Source organism: Crassostrea angulata, chromosome 5 (genome assembly GCF_025612915.1).
Source record: "Crassostrea angulata isolate pt1a10 chromosome 5, ASM2561291v2, whole genome shotgun sequence".
Taxonomy (NCBI): domain Eukaryota; kingdom Metazoa; phylum Mollusca; class Bivalvia; order Ostreida; family Ostreidae; genus Magallana; species Magallana angulata.
The window spans coordinates 9,456,742-9,480,447 of record NC_069115.1 but is presented as its reverse complement, the minus strand read 5'-3'; the positions used below and the strand labels follow the sequence as shown (position 1 = coordinate 9,480,447).

Here is a 23,706-nt window from a genome sequence, read left to right as displayed (position 1 = left end):
AGAGTTTTCAGGTCTGAATTGAATTAGGTAGGTATCTTAAAGCAAGAATTGTTGTCCCTTTACGCGGATTTTTCACGATTTTATCGTATCCGTAAAATTACTTTTGGATCAACCCTCGTATACAAGCCAACAATGAATATTTTAGCAACATTTGATAACGTTCTTGTTTATTGATACAAATGGGGAATTTTCCCCATTTGTATCAATTTTGTTAAATGTTGCTAAAATATTCATTTTTTGGCTTGTATACATTGTTTATATCATAAATGTTACGCTAATTGTCAATAACGTTCTTAAATCTGTAATCACAAGAGATATAGGTTTCCAAAGTATACCAAACGACGATTTATGCCTAAATCGATCCTTAGCATTTACTTTGATGAATTGGAAATTTTGGGTATGAATGGGTCTAGACTCAATCCTAAAGGTACTTTTATTAAAATGATGTTTAGTTTTCATTCCCTATTTATCATCTATTTATTAAAGTGGAGTCTAGTACCATTATAGGTCAAAATCCCCAGAGCTAAAACAAAAAAAATTAAACTTTTTTAATAATTGTCAAACTATAAAATTTATTCACAGGTATTGATATGTGTCAAACTAGCTCATTGTGATAGGCGGAGAACTGTAGACTGTACCTCTTGGTCGACAGGGTGTTCGAATCATAGTGAGCGTTTTCTTTCTAATCACTGTGCTTTAATTCCTTATGGGTAACACATTTTTTTTCTAATTTTTATTTAGTAGAATTACTTTGAAAAATATTTAAAACCCTTCAGATAGCGATAAAAATATATATTATGTTCTTGCTCGGTCTCAATAATGTCAAATAAACAATAGCGCTGGTCGAGTCAGAGATTGCTTGAGATCACATTGAAATGTTAATAACAGAAATGAAACTAAGGAGACAAGTGTAAAGTATAAATGTATGTTTGTTAATGGTTGGGTAATGCAGTTATTTATTGTACATGTACTGGTGCATGGTACCTTCATATGTAAGATTCAGTTATATAATATGTACATAATTCATTCAAATATCTTAGGCGCGAGGGATTCGATAGCCATTGCACGCTTTTCTCCTTTAAGTTTTATATTGAATATAAAACGCAGCCAAAGATCTAACTATTTACAGTCTGGTCTATGAGAAAATTTGAATTTTCATAGTATCTATGTACCTTAAAGCATCGCATTTTTTAAAAAGATATTATCGTATCTCCAACAATTGAAATGGAATGATTTCCTGAATAATATTGTTGACGATAAACAACAATTCATCAAAGTCTCATCTGAATTATAAACCTATTCCTCTCTTAGTAGCTTTTAAAAGAGTCGTAATGATTCAGGAAATATAGCCCAAAATTCGGCTCAGACGGCTGCTTGGTTTAATTAAATTCAAATAGACTAAGTCTCGAATCAATTTTTCACTGTGGACATCCTTCGAACTCCTTTTCTGACAAACGTTTGTTTTTTACCTTTACAAGGCCGAAATCCAACAAAATATCTAGTTGTTGATTTGGAATGTTTACTTTTACGAATTGGAAATGTCTATTGGTAAGTCGAGCATAAAAAGTTCTATCCGAATTTTAACGATATTTTCAAAAATATTTAACATACTTTCTTGAAAATCGATAGGGGTTGTTCTTTAATTATGCTTATGACATGTACGGAGTTTGATGAATATACATGCGAGGGTTTTCTTTCAATCATGCTCACAAGGCTGAAATGGACATACATACATCGATCTATCAATCCATCCATCAATTCACCCATCCATTAATACGCACAGCAGCGATGCTATATTCCCTTCGCAACAAGTTATGCGAGCGGATCATAATTATAATCGTGTTTCGAAACGCAGCACGAGCAAGTATATATATATATATATATATATATATATATATATATATATATATATATATATATATATATATATATATATATATATATATATATATATATATATATATATATATATATATATATGTCTGGGATGCGTTTAAATCGACACAAACGTTAGCACTAATACCCTTACCAAATCATTGCCAGGTATTACCGGTATTCACGTACAATTTTAGAGTAATCCTAAACTTGTCCAAGTTTGAAGATTTAGTAATTAAAGTGGTTTTTCGTTTGGGGATTAAGACTTGTCGAAAAATACAAAGTTGTTTCTTATCAATGTATATCCATGCACTGCAAACAATTAATTTTTTAGCGACTCTTTGTACCGTATTGATGTTTTTGTCTGCATATCGACTACTATAAATTATGTAGTAATCTTTGCAAAATGTCGTCAATTCGGGGAGTCAGAGGATGTAAAATCCTCTGTCTACACCTAAATATCCAATCAAAGGAGAACTAAGCACCATTTTTTTAAGTTCCGTAGTAGATCTTGTGAGCAGAAGCTTCAGACATATCATTTCTACAAAATCGATTGGAAATATGTTATATGCTTTAAATATTTATTGATACAGTAATCAAATACCAAAAAATAATTTGATTCATTATACTACTTCAAATCAATACACATTTTATATCAGAGTACAAAAAAAACTGAAAAAAAGCTGTGTTAATTTTTATATTTACAAAACTTTATAATAACCAAACGATCATTATCCATAGACAAATGAGTTCAGGATACAAATTGAATATGTACATTACTGTACTTACCTTGAAACTTCTTTTTTTTAATTAATGTTAAGTATCCACACAATAATCAATTAAAAGATATAGAAAAAACCTTACGTCAGCTTGCGTTGTTATAGAAGCTTAGGTAACACGAAGCAAAGTGAGACTCAAAATTTAAACCGAATATATGCACTGCCATGTTACTTAGGGCTTCCGTAGAGATTGTTCGAAGAAAAGGTTTTGTACAACATATTCATAGAGTGAAATTTGATGACACAGGAGAACCTCTAAGTAGAGCATCCCTTCGCAATATTTTGTCGCAAAAACCCCCAAAAAGATGGCATATGTGATGCAAATATCAGAGTAAATTTGATCGAATCATTTATTTTCTGAGAACACTTTAAACCCATAGTATCCCAATTATCCCGGTTCCTATCCCCATCCTTGAAATTTAGGTTAAACAATTAAATTTCTATACTACATTCTGTGTGTGTGTGTGTGTGTGTGTGTGTGTGTGTGTGTGTGTGTGTGTGTGTGTGTGTGTGTGTGTGTGTGTGTGTGTGTGTGTGTGTGTGTGTGTGTTGAAATGGGGGTTTTGTTATTAGAAACCCCCTCTATTTCTAACACAACACATATGTTTTAAAGTTCAATAAGTTATCTACATTAACGCAACATGAATAAAGTATCATATTTGACGATTCACGTAAGCCAATTCTTGTTTCATAGCAAAACTTAGCAATAGTTTTGTAGTTTGCTAAATTAGAAAATTCGGATATGCGTTTTTCTAGTATAATATTAGATTTGCAGCTGTTAATCTGCAATGATTTCCGTATCAAAGCGGACGAGATAAGTAGATATCCCATCTGAATTTTGGAGCAGTTCCAGTCTTAGTAACTCGGTAAATTTGTCCAAAATCGACAGCTTTCGTTGTTAAAAAAATGAAAGAAATTAATATCCTGTCCGTTTCATCTCTTCAAATTCGACGTCCTCCTTATATATATATATATATATATATATATATATATATATATATATATATATATATATATATATATATATATATATATATATATATATATATATATATATATATATATATATATATATAAAAACGAATAAGTCCTTGGTATAGGTAACGATATAGAAAAATGTTTTCAGTAGACGATAACACAATAATCCATTTCTTTCAAATTTAATCCAGAGCGCTTTCGCCTGATCGGCTCTTCAGTGGATTTCAAATTATAACAGAAATAACAAACGTTGACGTCGTTATTATGACGTCATAAAGTAGACAACGTCACGAACAGTGTAAACAATATTTGGAGATGGCGGCAAATATTTTTTACAAACACATGTAAACGTAATAAAATATGTACAAATGATATTGTTTTAAAATAAGAGGTTATTGAAATGAAAGCTAAATAAAGTCAATGCAGAATAAATAATGCAATTATCGATTAAGTTTAGGTTTAAATTTTTTTATGAAATATTGTTCTTTTGCAAGTCGCAGCTGATCACTTTCTTCGCGGACTTTGTAAAATGGAAAAATTTCAAACCGGCCTCTCTCGCACATATCAAAATGTTCACTACACGGAGTGTTACGAACAGAAGGATCCCTTATCTGCTGCTTATGTACCCTCACACGGTCGGCTAGTTTGGTCCCTGTTTGGCCAATGTAATTTTCTCCGCATCCATTACAGGTCATGCAATAAATGATGTTTTTAGATTTGCAGTTCATATTAGAATTGACTTTGAAAACTGTACTGTTTTTAAATGAAATTGTTTGTCCTGTCTGAATATAGGCGCAAGTCCCACATATATATATACTATACCTTCTACTATAGACCGGCTGTTTCTTACTTTCACACGGTCTAAATCCATCAATATATCAAATTGGTGATTTAAAACCTAACCCATTGTCGGAAATTGTTGTTGTCAAGTCATACATAAAGTTTCATTGTACATGTTGATATTTAACGATATTTTAATACCATGCAGGAGAGGTGTTCGAAGTTTGATAGCTGCTGGTGTTGATATGTTGATATATTTATATATATATTATCGGTTGTCTAAAAAAGCTGGTTGTCTTTACATGCATGATAGGAATAAAAAAAAAACAATTGTTATTCTTAAGTAATTTTTGGACATGTACTTTCTCAATTAGAAATTAATGATATAAGTTACTGCAAAATCGATTATAAAGAAGATTTATTTTCTTTGTCTGTTTATATCTCTAGTCATAAAAGATATATTGTCGTGTATAGTCATATGATGACTTGAACCCTCCTTCTTGTAGATTATTTTTTAAAACTCAATTGCGCTCAAAAAGAACCGTTGTCCTTTAGCAAATGTCTGTATTTTTTTTTCCATTAAATTGATACATGCATGTAGATTGATTTTAAAATGTACGGGAATAATGTGAGTCATTATACTACAATAAACGTGAACCAAATAATTATTAAGAGTTACGCATTTCAAATCAATTAAAAATCATGATTTTTTATACCTACCAATTAAAGCACCTTCATTGGAAAAAGTCCTAGTAATTGGTGTTGATATCTGATTTTTCTTCACCAGTCTCTGAGTACTAGTACCTACGCAAGTACATTCATTATAATAAAAGACAAATGTTTGTCACATTGTTCAACAATGTTCTCTTTATGTGTCAAAATAGAAAGTGTGACTGTTGACTTTGTCGTCACATTTTTATGGAAAGCAATATTACCCTAAAGCTCTTATGTGTGAAACTTGCACTTGTCATGCTCCATTAAATTTTCATAAGAAATGATAAAGTATGTATTTACATGTAGTATTGATACTAACAAAAAGCAGCTTGACATTTGTTTCCCCAGCATCACATGGCTTTCTCCTAGTTGCACATGTACATAATTAATTTCTAACCCCATTAAAATTTATAGACGTATAAGATTAAATTTAATATAAGGAAGCATTATTGTATCTAACCCATTTTAAATTTACAAATGTAAAAAACAATACAAATATTGATATAATATGAAAACACTGAAAAAGCCATTTCTGTGATGCATTTATGTTTAAACGTTTTAACATCACATTTACATTCTTACAATATTACTTTATTTTTAAAGCTAAGTTAATATTTTTAACGGACAAAGGTCAAGTAATGGGGCTACTAGTAATCTATCATCTCTGTTTACCTTCCAATATTTGTAAATAAAATCCATGTATACCTTGTTTAAGAACATCCATAGTTGAAACAGTATTAAGAGAAACTAAAGTCCTGTTTAGTGGAACGTTTATGCTTAGACTTTTTTGAGTAGTCGTTTTACTGATGAATTCTAAAACAAAACAACATGTATATGTGTAAAATACCATGATCTGTTTAACGGTTGCATCTCAAAGTTTTGTATTGGAAATTTGATCAAGTATAGACTGCTACTAATGTAGTTACTTTTAACAGAAGTACATCCAGTAGCAAAATTGCATCTTTGTTTGGAACATATGCAAGACTGTTGGCAACCATATCCGTAATCTGGAAATTGACACTGTGATTCACAGTATTTTCCAGTTAATCCAATGGGACATTTTGCAGCTGCTACAAAAACGGAATACAATTGAAATGAATTGCATAGTAATACATTATATCAAGTCCAATATATTATAGACGCATAGGATACATTCCAAACGTTCAGAGGAACCGACTTTACTACATGTAAAAATAATAAAATTACGCTTTTAAATAAAGAATAAGGTTTGCTCTCGTATAAAGGTACATGTTTTTTGTGGTATTTTAAAAGGTTCAACACATTTTGGTAATGTCTGAAAGATTCCAAAGTGTAAATTTGTAAATACAGTTATTACTGTGACAGTGTAAACATACTTGCAGTTTTCCAACGATAAAACAATGAAAAAAAAACAACCTAAATATGGTGATATTGGGGTTTCATCAATATTCGTTGAATACCAATTTTCGTGGATTTCGTTGTTTAATTGATCCACGAAATTTAATGTTCATCGAATTGCAGTTTCTTTTAAGATGTATTCATTTGATCAGTGGCCACATATTTACGTATTCTTGAAACTGTGATTTTCACATTATCCAAGAAAATTGATACCCTTGAATATTAATGAAACCACAGTATATGCATGTGAAAGTGTCAAATTTTGTTTATATATCGTTATTGAAGAGTATCCAGTGTAACATAAAGAAATATAGGAAACTAAGGTCTCCCTACGTTTCATTTAACAGGTTTGTGTTTTATATGCTTTGTTTATCGGTCATTTTGTTTTATTTAAAAAAATATATATACAAACGCAAAAAAAATGGAATTAATGATGAATATATTATTATATACTTTATCAAAACTTCACAAACCTGGAGGTGGGCAGCCATTGATATGATGACAGAGATGTACACTGCATTCACATTTGCCGGTACATTTAAGTCCATATTGTGGGTACGGACAAAACCGTAAACAGCGACGTCCTTGATATCCAGGGGGACATTCAGAGGTTGATTCCTTATAAAAAACCAAATTTCTGAAATATAATCAAATACATGTATAACGAAATGGGAATTTCATTATCTTAAATAAATACATACGATGAATTGCTGCTGTAATTAGGACAGTAAACTTAGCTGAAATATCCACTTACGGAGCATTCAGAAAACTATCCATACTTACGAGTTTAATTTAGGGCAAAACGCTGCAATCAAAATGAACCATCCACATATGTGATATTTTTGTATCATTGCAACTGTAATTGTTTTAAGACCAAACAAAACTAGTCAGTAATGTTAATGATAAATTTAAATCAAACTTCTCGGTTAGAAATATTTGCTCAGTCTGTAATATCAATGGGAAAATATTTATAAATTAGGGATTTTTCCATACGATTTCAAAATACAAAAAATATATAATCCATGGATATGCTACATCCTTCCTTGTGTACATTTTATGTCTTTTACAATGTGAAATTTTTTTTCGAATGAATTTTGTTTAGGTAGGTTTTAATCTGTAAAACATCTGCCATAATGGAAATGCATTGCATTTATCTATAATAAAAGCATATCCCACATATATCGGTCATGAGCTTTGAAATATTGCGTATTAAGTTGTAAATGCGAGGGTATATACTTCCATGTGTCTGGATTAAAAACAAAGTATAATTCATTAATATTTTTAAAGCTGAAAAAAAAAAACATTTCAATATCAGGCATCTTCTCACTGATTTCAAAATTTCTTAACTTTTTTCCTGACATCCAATATCATCGGGATGAATATTACAAATCGTAGCGAAATACTTTAAACAGAAAAAGGCAGACAGTTAACGTTAAATAAGGTTAAAGAAAGGCATGGTCAACTAGCTTAGTGTGCATGTATACTGAAACATACCCTTTGGGATCCAAACAAAGGATGGTAGTGATCGTTACAAAAAAATGTATTTTTGATGAAATAAATGTTAAATTGTCACAGTGTGATATTTCTGTTAATAAAATAGATTACTACAACCATTGATAATTGAGTATACACTTGGTGATCAAAACGATTCTTTTAATAACTAGAATATTAATAGTTATTGGTTATTTTAAAGTGTGACACCATAATCAATTGTTAAATATACAGTAAGACTCGTTTATAACGAACACGGATAAAGGGAATTTACGGATATAACGAAGTATTGTTGTGTTCCGGAAAGTTGTTCATAAATTTTTGATAAATATTACGGATAAAACGAATTCTGATATAACGATTTTACGGATATAACGAACTCAATTAATGTCCCACAGGCATAAAAATTAACGAATTTTTGGCTGTTTAATCAAACAATAACAATTGCCCATAAGCTTTAACGTGCGTTCTGAAAACGAATTCTGTGTGATAGTTAAGGATACTTAAGTTAATTTTACATGATTTTACACAATAATATTGCCAATTAAAATCAGTTTGGTTAACAGAGGTTCAATTTTTTCTTCTAATTGAGTTTAATTCACATACGTCATAATGATTAATACTCAGGGTAAGTTTTTCCACTATGTCAGTCTTCGTTTAAACAATGGCCTCGCCGTCACGGAAACGTAAAGCAATAACAATTGAGACAAAATTTGAAATAATAAGATGCGTGGAAATATCCGAAATTCCTAAAAAGGAAGTCGCAGTGAAATTTGAAATACAACCAAACACTTTAAGTACGATTTTGAAGAACAAGGCCGAAATAATAAATTACGTAACGTCGGACTTAAATCCAAGTAGAAAACGGCATCGGTCCGGGAAACACGACAGTGTGAACAGTGTACGATATAAGTGGTTCAGCGTAAAAATGCCCCAAATATTCCGATCAGCGGGCCAAATCTATACAAAAAGCAGAAAATTTCACTTCCAAAATTGGAGACTCTAACTTTAAAGCGAATGTGCGTTGGCTTGACAGGTTTAAGTCACGAAACGGCATTGTCTGTCGTAGAGTTTGTGGAGAAAGTGGTGCTATAGATACAGATATAAAGCACGACTGGAAAAACCATAAACTCCCAAAATTGATCAAAGGTTATAAATGTACATGTATCCCATGTGATATATTCAATGTTGACGAAACTGGCTTGTTCTATACACTAATGCCCGAGAAACGTTACAACTTAAAGGTGAAAAATATTAAGTTGGCAAAAGGTTAAAAGACTGGTTAACTCTGTAAGTTGCATGAAATATGGATGGGTCAGAAAAGTTAAAATTTATAGTGATTAGTAAATTTGAAAAACCCCGTTGTTTTAAGAATGTACTTTACTGGCTATCCATATATCGCACTAACAAAAAACAGATGTCGAGCGCCTTATTTATCGAATGGGTTAGAGCCCTCGATAGAAAAATTCCTCGACAAAAAGCGCAAGATCTTAATGCTTGTGGACAATTGTTCTGCATATCCCAAACTTGAAAACCAGGGAAGAATCTACAATCTGAAGACAAAATACAGATAGAGATTGATTGAATACATTCTAAAAGTATTTGAAAATTGTCTAAACATTTTATTTTCTGTTATTTCTCTTAAATGTTTTAGTATGATCTTTAAGTATTTCGATAATTATAGTTCTAGTCTCCTAGTTAAGTGTACATATGAATGTTAAGAGATGGCCTACGGGTATTAATGATAAAAATGGTGTGAGGTGTTTCTATTAAAGAAATCCCGTTATATTTTCAGTGTGATGGCAGCAAGGTCGGTCCCCAGTATAATGTTCTCAAAGCCATACACACTGCCGCCGCCGCTTGGGACAACGTTGGAAGTATTTGTATTGCCAACTGTTTTAGTAATGCCGGTTTCTCGTTGTCTTTGAATCCCAACAATGACTTCAACGCGGTAGATTATATGCCACTTTCAAGCTTTGTACCTTTATCCGCATCTTTAGCTCAGGACTCCGACGACAACATTCTGCTGACAGATCTCACCCAAAGACTGACGCCCGCAGGAATTACTTTCACCGACTTCGTGAAAGCTGACACTGATCTCATCGTGACGGAAGAAATGGCGGACAATGACATTGTAACTGAGCTTCTACAGAAGAAGAATCATCACACAGAGTCTAGCTCCGATTCGGAGCCGGACGAAAAACCACCAACACTACGTGACATCGCCTCGACGGTCGAAATCATTCGTCGCGGACGCAAAAGAATATCAGCGAAAACGATTTTCTCAACTGAGTGAAATCGAAGATGAACTCATGGAAAAATAAAACCAAAGTAAACACGATCTCGTTGCGAGCAACGAGGAAGTATTCCGTCTGATTTTTAGGAGATATGACGTTATCGACTTTAATTTTCGAAAAACAAAACATTATCTGGAAAGAGGAGTTGAGTGCTTATGCTCTCCTGCATTGTTTTTTGTTAGTTCTCTTACGTTGCTTTTTTAAATACGTACATTTCTTCAAATTTGGATAGAAAAGATTAAACTTTTTGGGAGTTGATTTAGATCAACTCTCCTATGCACTTACTCAGGCAAAACGAAAGTGAAACAGTGTTTGGACCTACGCACAAGCTTGCTCGTCGGAGATAAATGGAGACAGTCGAGCGTTTGGTTGAACAAGACAGGAGTTCAATCCTGCCTGGCTCCATACAATTTCTCAGAAATATTTCGACTACTGATACTACTTGCCATGCAAAATCAAATATCGCTGATTTTGAATAAATGCCTACTTCAGTACTTTGATTTACCTCTGGCCCCAAAATTCTTAGTTAGGTAACGCAGAAAATCATAATATTGGTAAAATATATAAATGTATTATACCTACTTTTGCTTTTATAACCTATTACAAAACATCAGTGTCACTCGGTAAATGACTATATCGATAATATACTTTAGGCCCATCCTGATCCCTAATTTAAAGAGTCAGTCCCTCTTTCTTAATATCAAATGAAAGGTCGTTTAATTTTAAACACACTTTGTTCAACAGGTGTTTAGAAATTCATTACCGTTCGTGAGATATATGTGAAAGAAAGTTTTTGGGGCCGATCCCTTTTGACTGTCGGTCAACCTCCAACAGAGCTTAACTTGGAAGGAGTGTCTCTGAAAGACTGGAAAGCGCAGTTGACTGCTGGCTAATTCTTCGTGACAGGAGCACAAAGAAGTGGTCTTTATAAATTTGTCAAATTACAAGATGCTGAATGATTTGTCCTAAAATGCTGAATGCTGAAATTAAACATGAAAATTTGATTGATAATTCGAAGAAAATCACAGATTATATTTGGCGTATGGCATTTTAATGTAAAGTATTGCACTGCACATCACCTAATGATATGCAACTAGCTTTTGACGGGATGCCGTGCAACTTGACTTCCTTTTCTTAATCAACATGTGCGATGCACAATATCCATTGACATCCTGTGCTTAAGTTAAAGATATAGAAGCCATATTGTTTAATCAACTACCACTTTTCGTACTTACAGCTACAAAAATCAAAGACAATATCAGACAATGTGGAGATAAACCTCCTGTTGATGGTGTCAGGGTCGGGATTTTTCACTGTTGTTCGTTCTGTTATCTTGAAGATAAGATGCTACTGCTGACACGGGCAGCTGCCAGGAATAGGGTATATGGAACTAAAAGAATAGGGTAATTTATCTTGCTTGCAATTAGTTGTGTGAACTTCTTAAAAAAATGGAACATGCGACACAGGAAGATAGTTTTTTGTTATATACGCCTGTAATTTTAACAACCCAACGTCAGGATATAATTCAGATAAATAGTCACTTAAGTTAAATGGAAGTAAAAAGGATATAAATTCAGCATTATCAAATACATTGCTATCTCAATATGGCATTGTGCATTTTATTAAAAATGTGTGCCAAGTGTGACACAATTTGAGTAATAATGACAGGAGATACGTAGAGTAATATAAAAATATACCCTTATCGCTCATTTCCATGTAAGCCATTTATTTTATACTTCGTAAAAAATACAGGGTTTTTTGCATTCCTGATATGAACAAAAGCGAGCGACGCTATCACATCATATTTAACATCAGCCGCTATTTTTCATTTCCGGAACACCTATGCACTTTTAAATCAGTTCCTAGATAAATTATGACCGTCATAGTATGACATCTTATTATAAATGTTGTCACAATACAATGAAGTGTCTAAAATACGCCAGTTTTAGAGATGAAATAACTAGGAAAATCGGAAAAATGGAAAATTAAAATAAACGTTCTTATCAAATATAATATGTTTTACGGTGCGACTGTTGGGATGAGCGCAGCAGGAATTACACATAGCTTGCATCTTTGTCAACTACAAGTATGTGATAATTTTATAATTAACATCAGAGGAATTTCAGAGAAAAGAAAAAAATAATATTTCTAAGTTTAAAAAATGCTCAGAAATACAAGCCATAAACTTACAAAACTCATAAAAACGCACTTTACTTTTGGATAGCTTTAACCAGTCAGTAGTATGTAATCTGTATGTAATGTATTATAACTTCGCATTTTCAAAGAATGACTGCACTCAGCGCCGTGTTTGGGATTTGGGGTCTTTTTCTGTCTGTTTCTTAACTTAATATCATTTTTGTTAATTTTATTAATGAGTCTTGTCAATTTCAAACATAAATCAAGATTTAAGACTGCCATACAAAAAAGTCAATTTGTGGGGTTTTTTTCCACTCAAAACGTTCGAAATACGGAGAATTGTCGCTCATCTGCCCTTGATATAACATAAAATTGATATTGATATGCATAAGAGGTGGATCTAATTTTATCAGAATGGTACTAAACTTGGACCAACATGAAAAATAATGCCATGTATAAAACTTTAAATAATCATTCTTGCACCATAGCCCTATTTATTCTATACATGGTTCAAGTAAACTATTTATTATTGTTTCAACAATAAGACCCCGCTCATGTTAGTACAGAGGCGTGTTCAACAAAGCAAGCACTCGCCGTAATTTTTATTGTAGGTATAGGTAATTTTGGCGAGCTCTCGCTCTGTTGAACATGCTCTGAAGACTTCAAATCAATGCTTGACAACTTAACGTGTTCGCAAACATTGTCCTAGTTAGGACATAATACGTCACGTGATAGACTTTTGTATTTACAGAGTTACCTGAGGTGAGAAATCACGTGGTGAATTGTAATAACCCATGGTTAAAACCAAGAAAGCGAAAGTAAGTGGAAGCAGGTTTTTCTCATTAAAACCACGACCGCATGTTTGTCTATTCATATCCTTTAGACAAAACTTAGATAATGAAAGTATACAACTACTATTAAACGGAGAACAATAGACAGACATGCGCTGACTATGTATAAGGTCAGTAAAAAAGTGGGCGATCTCATTATTGTATCGAGATTCAAGTAAGATTGACGACCTCCGCCTATGAAAACTACGAAAGTCCATTGAGCTCATTTTCGTAAGTATAAACAATATTTTTTTCGCGAAAAACCGCGAAGCTTACGCGATAAAACGAATAACTTTCGCAAATAAACGCGAGACTTTCGCGAATTAACGCGAAACTTTCGCGATATAACGCGTTGCTTTTGCGATATAACACAAAACTTTCTCGAATAAACGCAAAACCTTTGCGAATAAACGCAAAAATTTTGCGAATAAACGCGAAACTTTCGAGATATAACGCGAAACTTTTGCGAATAAACGCGAAACTTTCACGAATAAACGCGAATAAACGCGAAACTTAAATATAAATAGTGGCATTTCATACAAAAAAACCCTATGAAGAACAATGACCGAAAACAAACATATTAATTTAAAATCAAACAAAATAATCACATTATATAAAGATGTAAATGAATCAGAATTAACCTTTTACAAATTGATATAAATTCAAACGTAGGAAATATTTAAAATCTTAATACTGACTTTTCAAGAAAATCATGCAGCGCGCTTTCAACATTCTTATCGGCGCTGTATGATAGAAAATCAGGCATCAATATATATTGATTATAACAATTTTGATTCGAATTAATAAAATCTTATTTAGTATCACTTTAGAATTGAAAGGATATCATTGTTCAAAACGTTATAATAAATGTTATATCGCCGCGAGATAAATTAACGTCCAGTTTATTTTAACATCAGAAATATAAATCAAGCTGTGATTTGAAATGTCTTAAGATTTTTAAAACTTGAAGGTTTTCGATGGTTGATATTGATTGTTTTTAAGAAAAAAGATAATGAATGCCTGTTCGAACACAGGGTCCGCGAACAAATGAAAAATGATGCTTTAACTTATTATCTACTTGGAACATATAACAACTAAAAATGTTATAAAGTTTTATCAGATTTATTCATTTCTTTTTGTAAAAAAAATATCTCATAAATCAACGGAACACGATGATATAATAATAATGAATAATAAGTACTTCATGATTTAAAACTAAAAGTATTTGTTTTCATTCACTTTTCTTTATAAGGGTTCATGTATGATATGCCTTTATTTATATAACGGTTTCGCGCTAATTTGTGAAAGTTTCGCGTTTATTCACGAAAGTAACGCGAAAATTTCGCCTTTTATTGCGAAAGTTTCGCGTTTATTCGTGAAAAAAATATATTTTTTTACCTACGAAATTGAGCTCAATGGGCTTTCGTAGAAAACAAACTCGAACTTGGTTAAAAGATATTTTTATTTAACGCAATTACGTTGCAGTTGGGATGTTGACCATTTCTGCAATTAAAAGAAAAAAATCTCTTTTAAAAGTTTATTCTCTGGTAAATATCGCATAACCTTAAGTGCAGTCATCCTTTAATAGTTTGACCATATGCAACCTACATAATTGTTTAAGTGTTTATTTGTTTTCTTTTTTTTATTTTTAACAAAATGGCGAGGTTTTAACTTTGATATCAGTTTAATTTTTAATTTCCTCCCTATTTATACTTACAATGTACCAGTAAAATTAGCTTGCAACATTATGACAGTAAAACATGAAACTTGCTAGCATATTTACATGTATAATCTTATCATAAAAAAAGAAAACAAAACCAAGAGATGTTTGTAAAACACTTATGCCCTTCCTGGAGGACCTCTTTGGAAAAAAAAAATGAACGGAAATTGCAAATAATTAGAATTTTTTGTAGTCCAATGCACGTTACTCCTTCAAAAAATTGCTCAACCCTAATTAAAATCATCGATATATTCAAATGATAAATCTGTATATCAAATTTCATATCAGTAGGTGCAACCTATGCGACGTAATGAATGAAGACTTCAATAATTGGATTTTTTTTAAATTCCAAGGACATAACTCAAACATTACTTAATCGAATCTAAAATTGAACTCGACATAGATATTCATATGATAAATATGTATATTATCAGATATCATTTCAGTAGGTGCAACCTCTGTTAAGAAAATTAATGATGGACCGACCGATCATCATACGGCAGCCAAGCAATAAAAAACTAATCATCTGAGAGATTGCATTTTACACTAAAATTGCGCAGGAGGGTTGTTTGTTCCACCTTTAGATTAAGTTAAGTGCGAGATCACTGTAACTTTATATATAAAAATTATATTTTACTTTGTTTTCGCATCTTGACACAACACGATGTTAAGTCTATCTTGGTCGTTATAATTGCGTAGTGTTTGACACGTGTATTTAGTGTTTCGAAGAGAAAAGGGAGAAAAACACTGTATGTTTTGACATTTTATTGACTAAAATTTTAAACATTTCTTTTATACAGGAAAAATTAATTTGCATGCTTACCAGCAGTATGCACAGGAACATTACTAAATTTATTATAAGTAATACTATCCCGTTGTAACAATTTCGACAACTTAAATGCATTTGGACGCGTACGTGTTGTACGTGTGGGTCTACACGTGTGCTTACAGGTACACATACAAAAGTTTGGATATGTTTAATACACAGAAGGTGAACAATGTACGCGTACGTGTTCAACAATTAGATTCAACATTATGAACATGTTCAGCTTTTTATCACTGTTTTAAAATTTGTTAAATTACTACGATGTAAGCAAAAGTACAGGCTTTTTTTTAATGTTCCAGAGCACAATTTTTCTTGATGCGTCGTCTATTTTACATTTAACAAAATTTGTCTCCAATTTCTAAAAAAAAAATTACCCAATTTTGATATCATATCCTGAGAATTTACTCATCTGAGATTTTTCTCAAATTCCGTTTTGTAAATCAATAAGAAATAGAAGCCCGATATACATTTGTCTATGTTTCTTTAACAATGCTACTTTTTCTTAACCTCCATGAACGTTTGCTTGTACGCATTCTGAATACCATATTCTTACTCCGCGGTATGCAGAACTGAAGGACGCAAAGCGAATGAAAAAAGAGGAGTCTTCTAGTTACACATATTCGTACACGCTCATGTCTAAATGCTATAACATTTAACTTATAATATTGGTCTTTAGCGATCAGTTACGAGAAATGACGACAGATTAACATTTTATCACTCTTGTTAATTTAATCGGATTTTCTCTGTTTGAAACAGAATCAGACATTTATCGTACTAAGATTTCGCTCAATACGATATTTCAGTTAATTTGATCCTTGGGACCTTGTTCGTCCTTGACCAGACACCTGGCGTTGTCTGTGCCACGTTATATAACCCAGAGTTCTCTCCTCCTCAACTTGGGAAGTAGCCCTTTCCCTTTATAAAAAGAGGAGGCAAAAGACAGCTTCCAGTTGGCTACTCTTTTTTTCAATTTTACTAATAAAAAGTTTCAATCAAATTCCTCAATATAACATCATGTATAATTAATAACAATAAACATTGATTACAAAAACTCTGAAAATAAGATATTATATTTACTTGAACCCTCTGAATCATTTTTTTTAACTTTTATTAAAACCGCGCAAGTATCTTAATATGATCTTACCTGTATAAAAAGAGGAGGCAAACGACAGCTTCCAGTTCACTACTGGAGAGCCGCTTTCCCCGCACCTCCTTTTTATACGCACGGACACTATCTCCGGACCTTATTAGTAAATGCGATTAAGTGCATACTAATGATCTGACGAATCGTGGTCAGTAGAAGCGTTTTATTTAGATTTCTGACCCGGCATCGACAGGCTCATCACTGGACTTAATAACACATTTCTCCATGAACCTAAATAAACATACGTTATATATTTACCGCATGTCCTTCAACCAATTTCTGTAGAATTTCCGTTATGATACATTATTGTTTTCATTGAAAATGAATAAGATATAGACATGCAACATCAATTAAATCTAAATTTAAAACCCACTTCCTCAATTGCAACATTACTTCCTCTGCAAGTGTAAATGAATATGATTTTCCAAAACCGTTAAGAGAAACGCTTTTATATTTTCATATTATTTTTTTCTGATTCTTAGAAATCGTTCAAAGTAATTGTTTAGCCTAAGCCGAAATCACGCGATCGTTTAAATAAATAAAATCTCTATTAAATGAATCAGTTATTGTAATTTAAACCGCTAAAACGTTAAGAACTAAATCTGAACATTCTCTTTTTAGCTCACCTGAGCTGAAAGCTCAAGTGAGCTATTCTGATCACTTTTTGTCCGTCGTCCGTCTGTCCGTCCGTCCGTCCGTCTGTCCGTCTGTCCGTCTGTCTGTCCGTCTGTAAACTTTTTACATTTTGAACTTCTTCTCTAAAACCGCTTATCCAATTTCAACCAAATTTGACACAAAGCATCCTTATGGGAGGGCGAATATAAATTGCAGAAATAAAAGTCCGATCTGTATTCAAAGCGGAGAAAACCTTGAAACTGTAGAAAAAGGGGGGTGCATTTTTAAAAATCTTCTTCTCAAGAACTACTGATTCCAATTCAACGTAGTTTAGCATAAATTATCCTTATGGGAAGGAAAATATAAATTGCAAAAATTAAGGTCTAATTCTGTTTCAAATCTGAGTTATTACGAAAATAATAATAAAGGAAAGGCGTGTTTCAATCAGTTTAATAGCCTCGGATTCGGCATCCGGTAAAATGGGTAGACAAGACTTGGCCTGGGCAAAACAAAAGATAAGCAGTTATTAATCTGCCAATCTCATTAAAATTTCAGGATATTTGATGGACCAGTATATTTGTATTTGCTCTAAATATTGCTGCAAAATAATGCGTATTTGGAATTGACGATTGCCGATCTGCCCCGGCTTTTATTTTACCACGGCCCGGTTTTGCTTACCCATTTTACCAAGACTCGTATTCCATACTTCTAAAACGAGGTTCTTTGTTTAAAGCAGCCATGACATTATACGAAAAAGGGTCGATCTGACTATGATGAATTTGCTTGTTGTGCAACAGTTAGCGTATGAAGGGAAATTTTTGAAACATGAAAAATATATTGGTGCCGATTTTGTGAAGTAAATTGAGGCTAAATATTTCAATGCGTTGGCAGTTTTCACACATGACGTTGATGTTAGCTTGTTCTGATTTTCGTTTCGTTTTCATTATTTATGCTTTGTAACCTGGAAACTGTCGTCTGTATTTCGTGATTTTTACGTATCAAATCAAACAGAGACTTCGGTTAATCAAACAGTTACGTTAACTGTTTACCTGCGCAAATTAAGCAAAATCTGATGTAGGAGTACTGAAATACAATTCATTCTATCGGTAATTCGGCATTATTTTTTGCGTAATGGTAGATTAATGCAATAGGTTTTTGTTGAGATGCTCGGCATTTTCTCTAGTTTATTCAGTTTAAATAGAGTTTGATATCGCTTACGGAAATATGTAGGTATATACATGTATATATATAATTCATTTCGAAAAAATAAATTGTGTTCTTTATTTGTTATACATGTAGTGCATGTTTCTTGTGTTTAATTGTTAACAATTTCTATTAACTAACCATTTTTGAGTGTTTGCTTCGAATTATTAGCAAGATACAGAGATTTGCTAACAATTCTATGTTTGTACACAGATCTTAAAAGCTAAAGATTAAATCAAAGTACTGATAGTACTGAAAAGCGCTAACCCAGCTTCTGTATGTATATAACAGATATATGTATATAGCATTTCAGCTTCTGTATACGCACTATATTTCCTCATCACTGCATGACAGTCCCTGCAATGATGTATGTAAGCCCCGTACATTAATTTCACAATAACCCGTAAATTAGATTCACAATAGCCCGTGCAGTTATGTGCATAAACCCCTGAAACTGGTTCCCTAACCAGTTTAAATGATGTATACTTTTGCTTAGAGGGGGCGGTTATTCGATGCACCGGAAGTTGAAGTCTAACGACAATAAAGGGCTGAGCTATGCTTAGCGCTTTAAAAAGTAAAAAAATTGACAATATTTATTACGAAAATTTTCAAAATCTGTTCTTCCAGAAACCAACTTATTGAATTGTAAACTTAACCTTTTTAGCTCACCTGAGAATGGGCCACAATGGGGGGTCGAAGTTTAACAAATGAATATATAGAGTAAATCTTTAGAACTCCTCTTCTCAGAAACTAATCTGCCAGGAAAGCTGAAACTTGTGTGGAAGCATCCTCAGGTAGTGTAGATTCAAAGATGTGAAAATCATGACCCCTGGGGATATGGTGGGGCCACAATGGAGGGTCGAAGTTTAACATATGAATATAAAAAGTAAATCTTTAAAAATCTTCTTCTCAGAAACTAATTGGCCAGGAAAGCTGACACTTGTGTGGAAGCATCCTCAGTTAGTGAAGATTCAAATTTGTGAAAATCATGACCCCTGGGGATATGGTGGGGCCACAATGGAGGGTCGAAGTTTAACATATGAATATAAAAAGTAAATCTTTAAAAATCTTCTTCTCAGAAACTAATTGGCCAGGAAAGCTGACACTTGTGTGGAAGCATCCTCAGTTAGTGAAGATTCAAATTTGTGAAAATCATGACCCCCGGGGGTAGGTTTGGGCCACAATGGGAGATCGACGTTTTACATAGGAATATACACAGTTAATCTTTAAAAATCTTCTTCTCAGAAACTAATCAGCCAGGAAAGCTGACACTTGTGTGGATGCATCCTCAGGTAGTGTAAATTAAAGGTTGTAAAAATCATGACCCCCGGGGGTAGGGTTGGGCCACAATGGGGATCGAAGTTTAACATAGGAATATATACAGTAAATCTTTAAAAATCTTCTTCTCAATAACTAACTCGAAGGCAAAGCTGGAACTTGTGTGGAAGCATCCTCAGGTAGTGAAGATTCAAAGTTGTGAAAATCATGACCCCTGGGGGTAGGTTGGGGCCACAATGGGGGATTGAAGTTAAACATATGATTATATACAGTAAATCTTTAAAAATCTTCTTCTCAGAAACTAATTGGCCAGGAAAGCTAAAACTTGTGTGGAAGCATCCTCAGTTAGTGTAGATTCAAATTTGTGAAAAGCATGACCCCCGGGGGTAGGTTTGGGCCACAATGAGAGGTCGATGTTTTACATAGGAATAAACAGTCATCTTTAAAAATCTTCTTCTCAGAAACTAATCAGCCAGGAAAGCTGGAACTTGTGTGAAAGCATCCTCAGGTAGTGTAGATTCAAAGTTGTGAAAATAATGATCCCCAGGGGTAGGGTGGGGCCACAATGGGGGGGGGGGTCAAAGTTTAACAAAGGAATTTATAGGGTAAATCTTTAAAAATCTTCTCAGAAACTAATCAGCCAGATGATTCTTTATAATTGTTAAGACTTTGGCCCCAGGACAATTCTTTGGCCTCACGAGAAGGTTGAGAGTTTACTGTACGTTTATATCCCATATATAAACTATTGTTAGGGATCTTTTTGAGAACTGCAATACTCAACACATGATATGACTATAAAATCATCCTGTTAAAAAAAGGGACTAATGATTATAAACATAAGAATATCCAGGGGAAAATGGATTTTATTTATACAGGATTTACATGAATTATTGTATATTGTCCAGATAGTTTGTATTATGACTCCATTGAGCTGATTTTATCATACCTATTGTTCCTCAGGTGAGCGATGTGGCCCATGGGCCTCTTGTTTAGATTTTCATTTAATGATATTGATCAAATTTTCCAAAAATAAAACTTCCGTTATGTAATCCTATAGAAAAATTGATTCCAACAAGTTACTTGGTATATCATGTATTAAAAATAACAAATAATAATATGTTGGAACAACGTTTCTTGAAATACATCAAAATATTTTAATGAGTGAAAACATACAAAATACAATCATAATGCACATTGATAAACGATCAAGATCAAGTTACAAAAACATTTTGCATAAATTCGATATGCAATGCAATCATATTTCAAACAATGTATGATTTAAATGTTCAGAAATCTTGAAAACAATAATTTGATTCAACAAACAGTGTAATAATTAGATTTATTTTATATTTGTTTATGAATGATTCCAATTCAATGATATTTAATAAAAACCAGCGGCAATTTTAAACATGAAAAACAATGTTTTTGCATCTCTAATTTATGTTGTTTCTCTCCGATTACAAATTACTAGTTCCTAAGGGAATGTTGATTATTATAAGTACAACAAATGACTGAGAACCTTTATTAATTAAGATTTTTAATTAAATGAAAGTATCGCTTGTTGGAAGGTTTCCAGAAACATATCAAAGTCTTTTCTATTAGTTAAAACATGCAAAATACAGTGTACATTAATAAATAATCTAAATATATGACTGATATCGTACAGATAAGATAATATGGTATACATGGATGTTCAAAATAAGGCATGACTTAAATGTACAAAAATGTTGAATATACAACATTAAACAGTGTAATGATAAGTTAGTTAATCATAGTTAAATGATCAGTTGCCTTTATATTTTATTGTTGTTTATGTAAGATTCCAGTCCATTACTATTTTATAAAAACAGCGATTCTTTTTAAACATTACAATTAACATTTCTGGAACTATAAGTTCTACAGTTTGTTTTCCAATTACAAAACACGAGTTTCTTGATATCGTTGGTATGATCTCTTGCATATAATGCTAAATATAGCATTATAATGATTGCACTCAAGCAGACAAGAACAATGACGGAAAGTCGAATCGGTGTTGTATTGTTTACATGAATGCTACTGCTTGATAGTTTTGTATCATTATATTTTTGAATGATCTTTTGACTAGTCGATGATGTCAGTTTTTGAGAAATGGCATAGCCTATAGTACCAGAGAGAAAGATGGACGTGGTACTGTCAGTATGTAGTTTCATGTTACGGAATCTTGTTCCTGCAAAAAGGCATATTTAACAATGAAGTGTGTACAAAATGTTTCGTTGTTATGTCGTTTATAATTTTTTTTTAGATGCACTTAATTGTTTTGTGTGTATGATTTCAGTGGCACATACCTTTATGCGTACTTATGTGTTTAGCACATCCTTCAACGTTGTTACAGTCATTAATCTCGCATGTACATTGATTCTGACAAAAGTCGCCAAACTGTGGATATGGACAAGGATGTTCGCAAGATATGCCAAAGTATCCTTTAGGACAATCTGAAATATTAACAAAATAAAATGAATACTATTTTTTATCTACATTATATGTTCACTGGCGGAAGCCATATATGAAATTTAAATATACTATGCTCAAAATTGGGCTCCATCGAAGTAAAAATAAACATCGATCTAATGAGTTGCTTATAGATATAAGAACATTTTAGATAGTTAGCTCGCTTTTTATCCTGACTACAATTTACCGCATATTAACCACAAGACCATATTGAAAGAAGAAAACAAGCAAACCAACAAAACAAATTTGTAGATAATATCAATTCATACACCATAAATTATGAATGTTATTAATAAATAATCCCTGGAAACTTTAAACTTAATGTTTCAAAATCTATGCATAACTTTTTGAAGACATAAGCCTTTAGCTATATTTTAAATAATCTTAAAATAAATTCACCATTATTTTGGTATACAATTTATTTCTATCACCATCAATATGATATATATGCATAACATAAATGTGGTATTAAAAATATATAAATCTTATTACAATGAAGAGCATATAAATGGTATCTTATGAGTCGTTATTTTTATTTTTTTTCGCTCAATGAAACCGACGGCACATATATAAGAATACTCTTGTCGGGAAAAAAAGAGATTATTGTGTAACTTACGAACGCAGGTCCCTAATATGCTGTCATATTGAAAACCCGGGCAGCAAATACTTGTTCCGTCGCTACAATTATAATAAAATAAAAAAGTAAAAGTGAAATTCATTGATATGTTTCAACAAAAGTATTGTATAGAACATTTTATAAACCCAGTTATTTAAACCAACAGTTACCTTTTATCGCAATGCGATATGTTAACTTGTAAACATTTATTGATCGCGAGTAAAAACACAACAAATCGTATCATGATGCAGGATATCTCACGTGCTGACGCCTATTGCCCGAAATGGTGGCACAGAATGTCATAGCGTTTATTCATCGAATTTAGCGAATTCGCTGAACGGGAACTATGCTTTTTTATTCAGGGAAATTCATTATAAAAACAAATTCAAACTGTTGATTGAAACTAGATCGTAAGATTTTAAAGCCGTGGTAATATAATTTTGTACATACTTCAATTTTCAGAAAACAAGACATTTGGTAACCACACATTTATCAGACTTTTCAGAGGGTTATAACACAACATTGATTAATTTTTTTCTCGTTTCTAAATGTTTTATTTA

The 23,706-nt window shown here is 32.4% G+C and overlaps 2 protein-coding genes and 1 long non-coding RNA gene across 4 annotated transcripts; 1 reads left to right on the top strand and 2 right to left on the bottom strand.

The window, feature by feature from the left end:
• Positions 1-4,827: 4,827 nt before the first annotated feature.
• On the bottom strand, positions 4,828-7,429 carry LOC128182995 (uncharacterized). Its single transcript, XR_008243513.1, has 5 exons — positions 6,977-7,429; positions 6,053-6,196; positions 5,832-5,939; positions 5,133-5,216; positions 4,828-4,942 (listed from the first exon to the last, which is right to left on the bottom strand). It is a non-coding gene; the product is annotated as an uncharacterized LOC128182995 (long non-coding RNA).
• Positions 7,430-9,411: 1,982 nt separating this feature from the next.
• On the top strand, positions 9,412-10,290 carry LOC128183776 (tigger transposable element-derived protein 6-like). Its single transcript, XM_052852932.1, has 2 exons — positions 9,412-9,438; positions 9,790-10,290. The coding sequence occupies exons 1-2, from the start codon at positions 9,412-9,414 to the stop codon at positions 10,288-10,290; spliced, it is 528 nt and encodes a 175-aa protein (XP_052708892.1).
• Positions 10,291-11,537: 1,247 nt separating this feature from the next.
• LOC128182993 (uncharacterized) lies at positions 11,538-23,405 on the bottom strand. 2 transcript variants are annotated; one of them, XR_008243512.1, is made up of 5 exons: positions 23,317-23,405; positions 23,147-23,208; positions 22,368-22,514; positions 16,948-17,178; positions 11,538-11,681 (listed from the first exon to the last, which is right to left on the bottom strand). XR_008243512.1 is itself a non-coding variant. In XM_052851778.1 (4 exons), exons 1-4 carry the CDS (start codon positions 23,388-23,390, stop codon positions 21,903-21,905), a joined length of 630 nt encoding a protein of 209 aa, XP_052707738.1. In that variant the 5' UTR covers positions 23,391-23,399; the 3' UTR covers positions 21,446-21,902. The 2 variants fall into 2 exon arrangements, 1 of the variants encoding a protein (XP_052707738.1); XM_052851778.1 differs by lacking the exons at positions 11,538-11,681; positions 16,948-17,178 and adding an exon at positions 21,446-22,249 and having other exon boundaries at positions 23,317-23,399.
• Between the last annotated feature and the right edge of the window lie 301 nt (positions 23,406-23,706).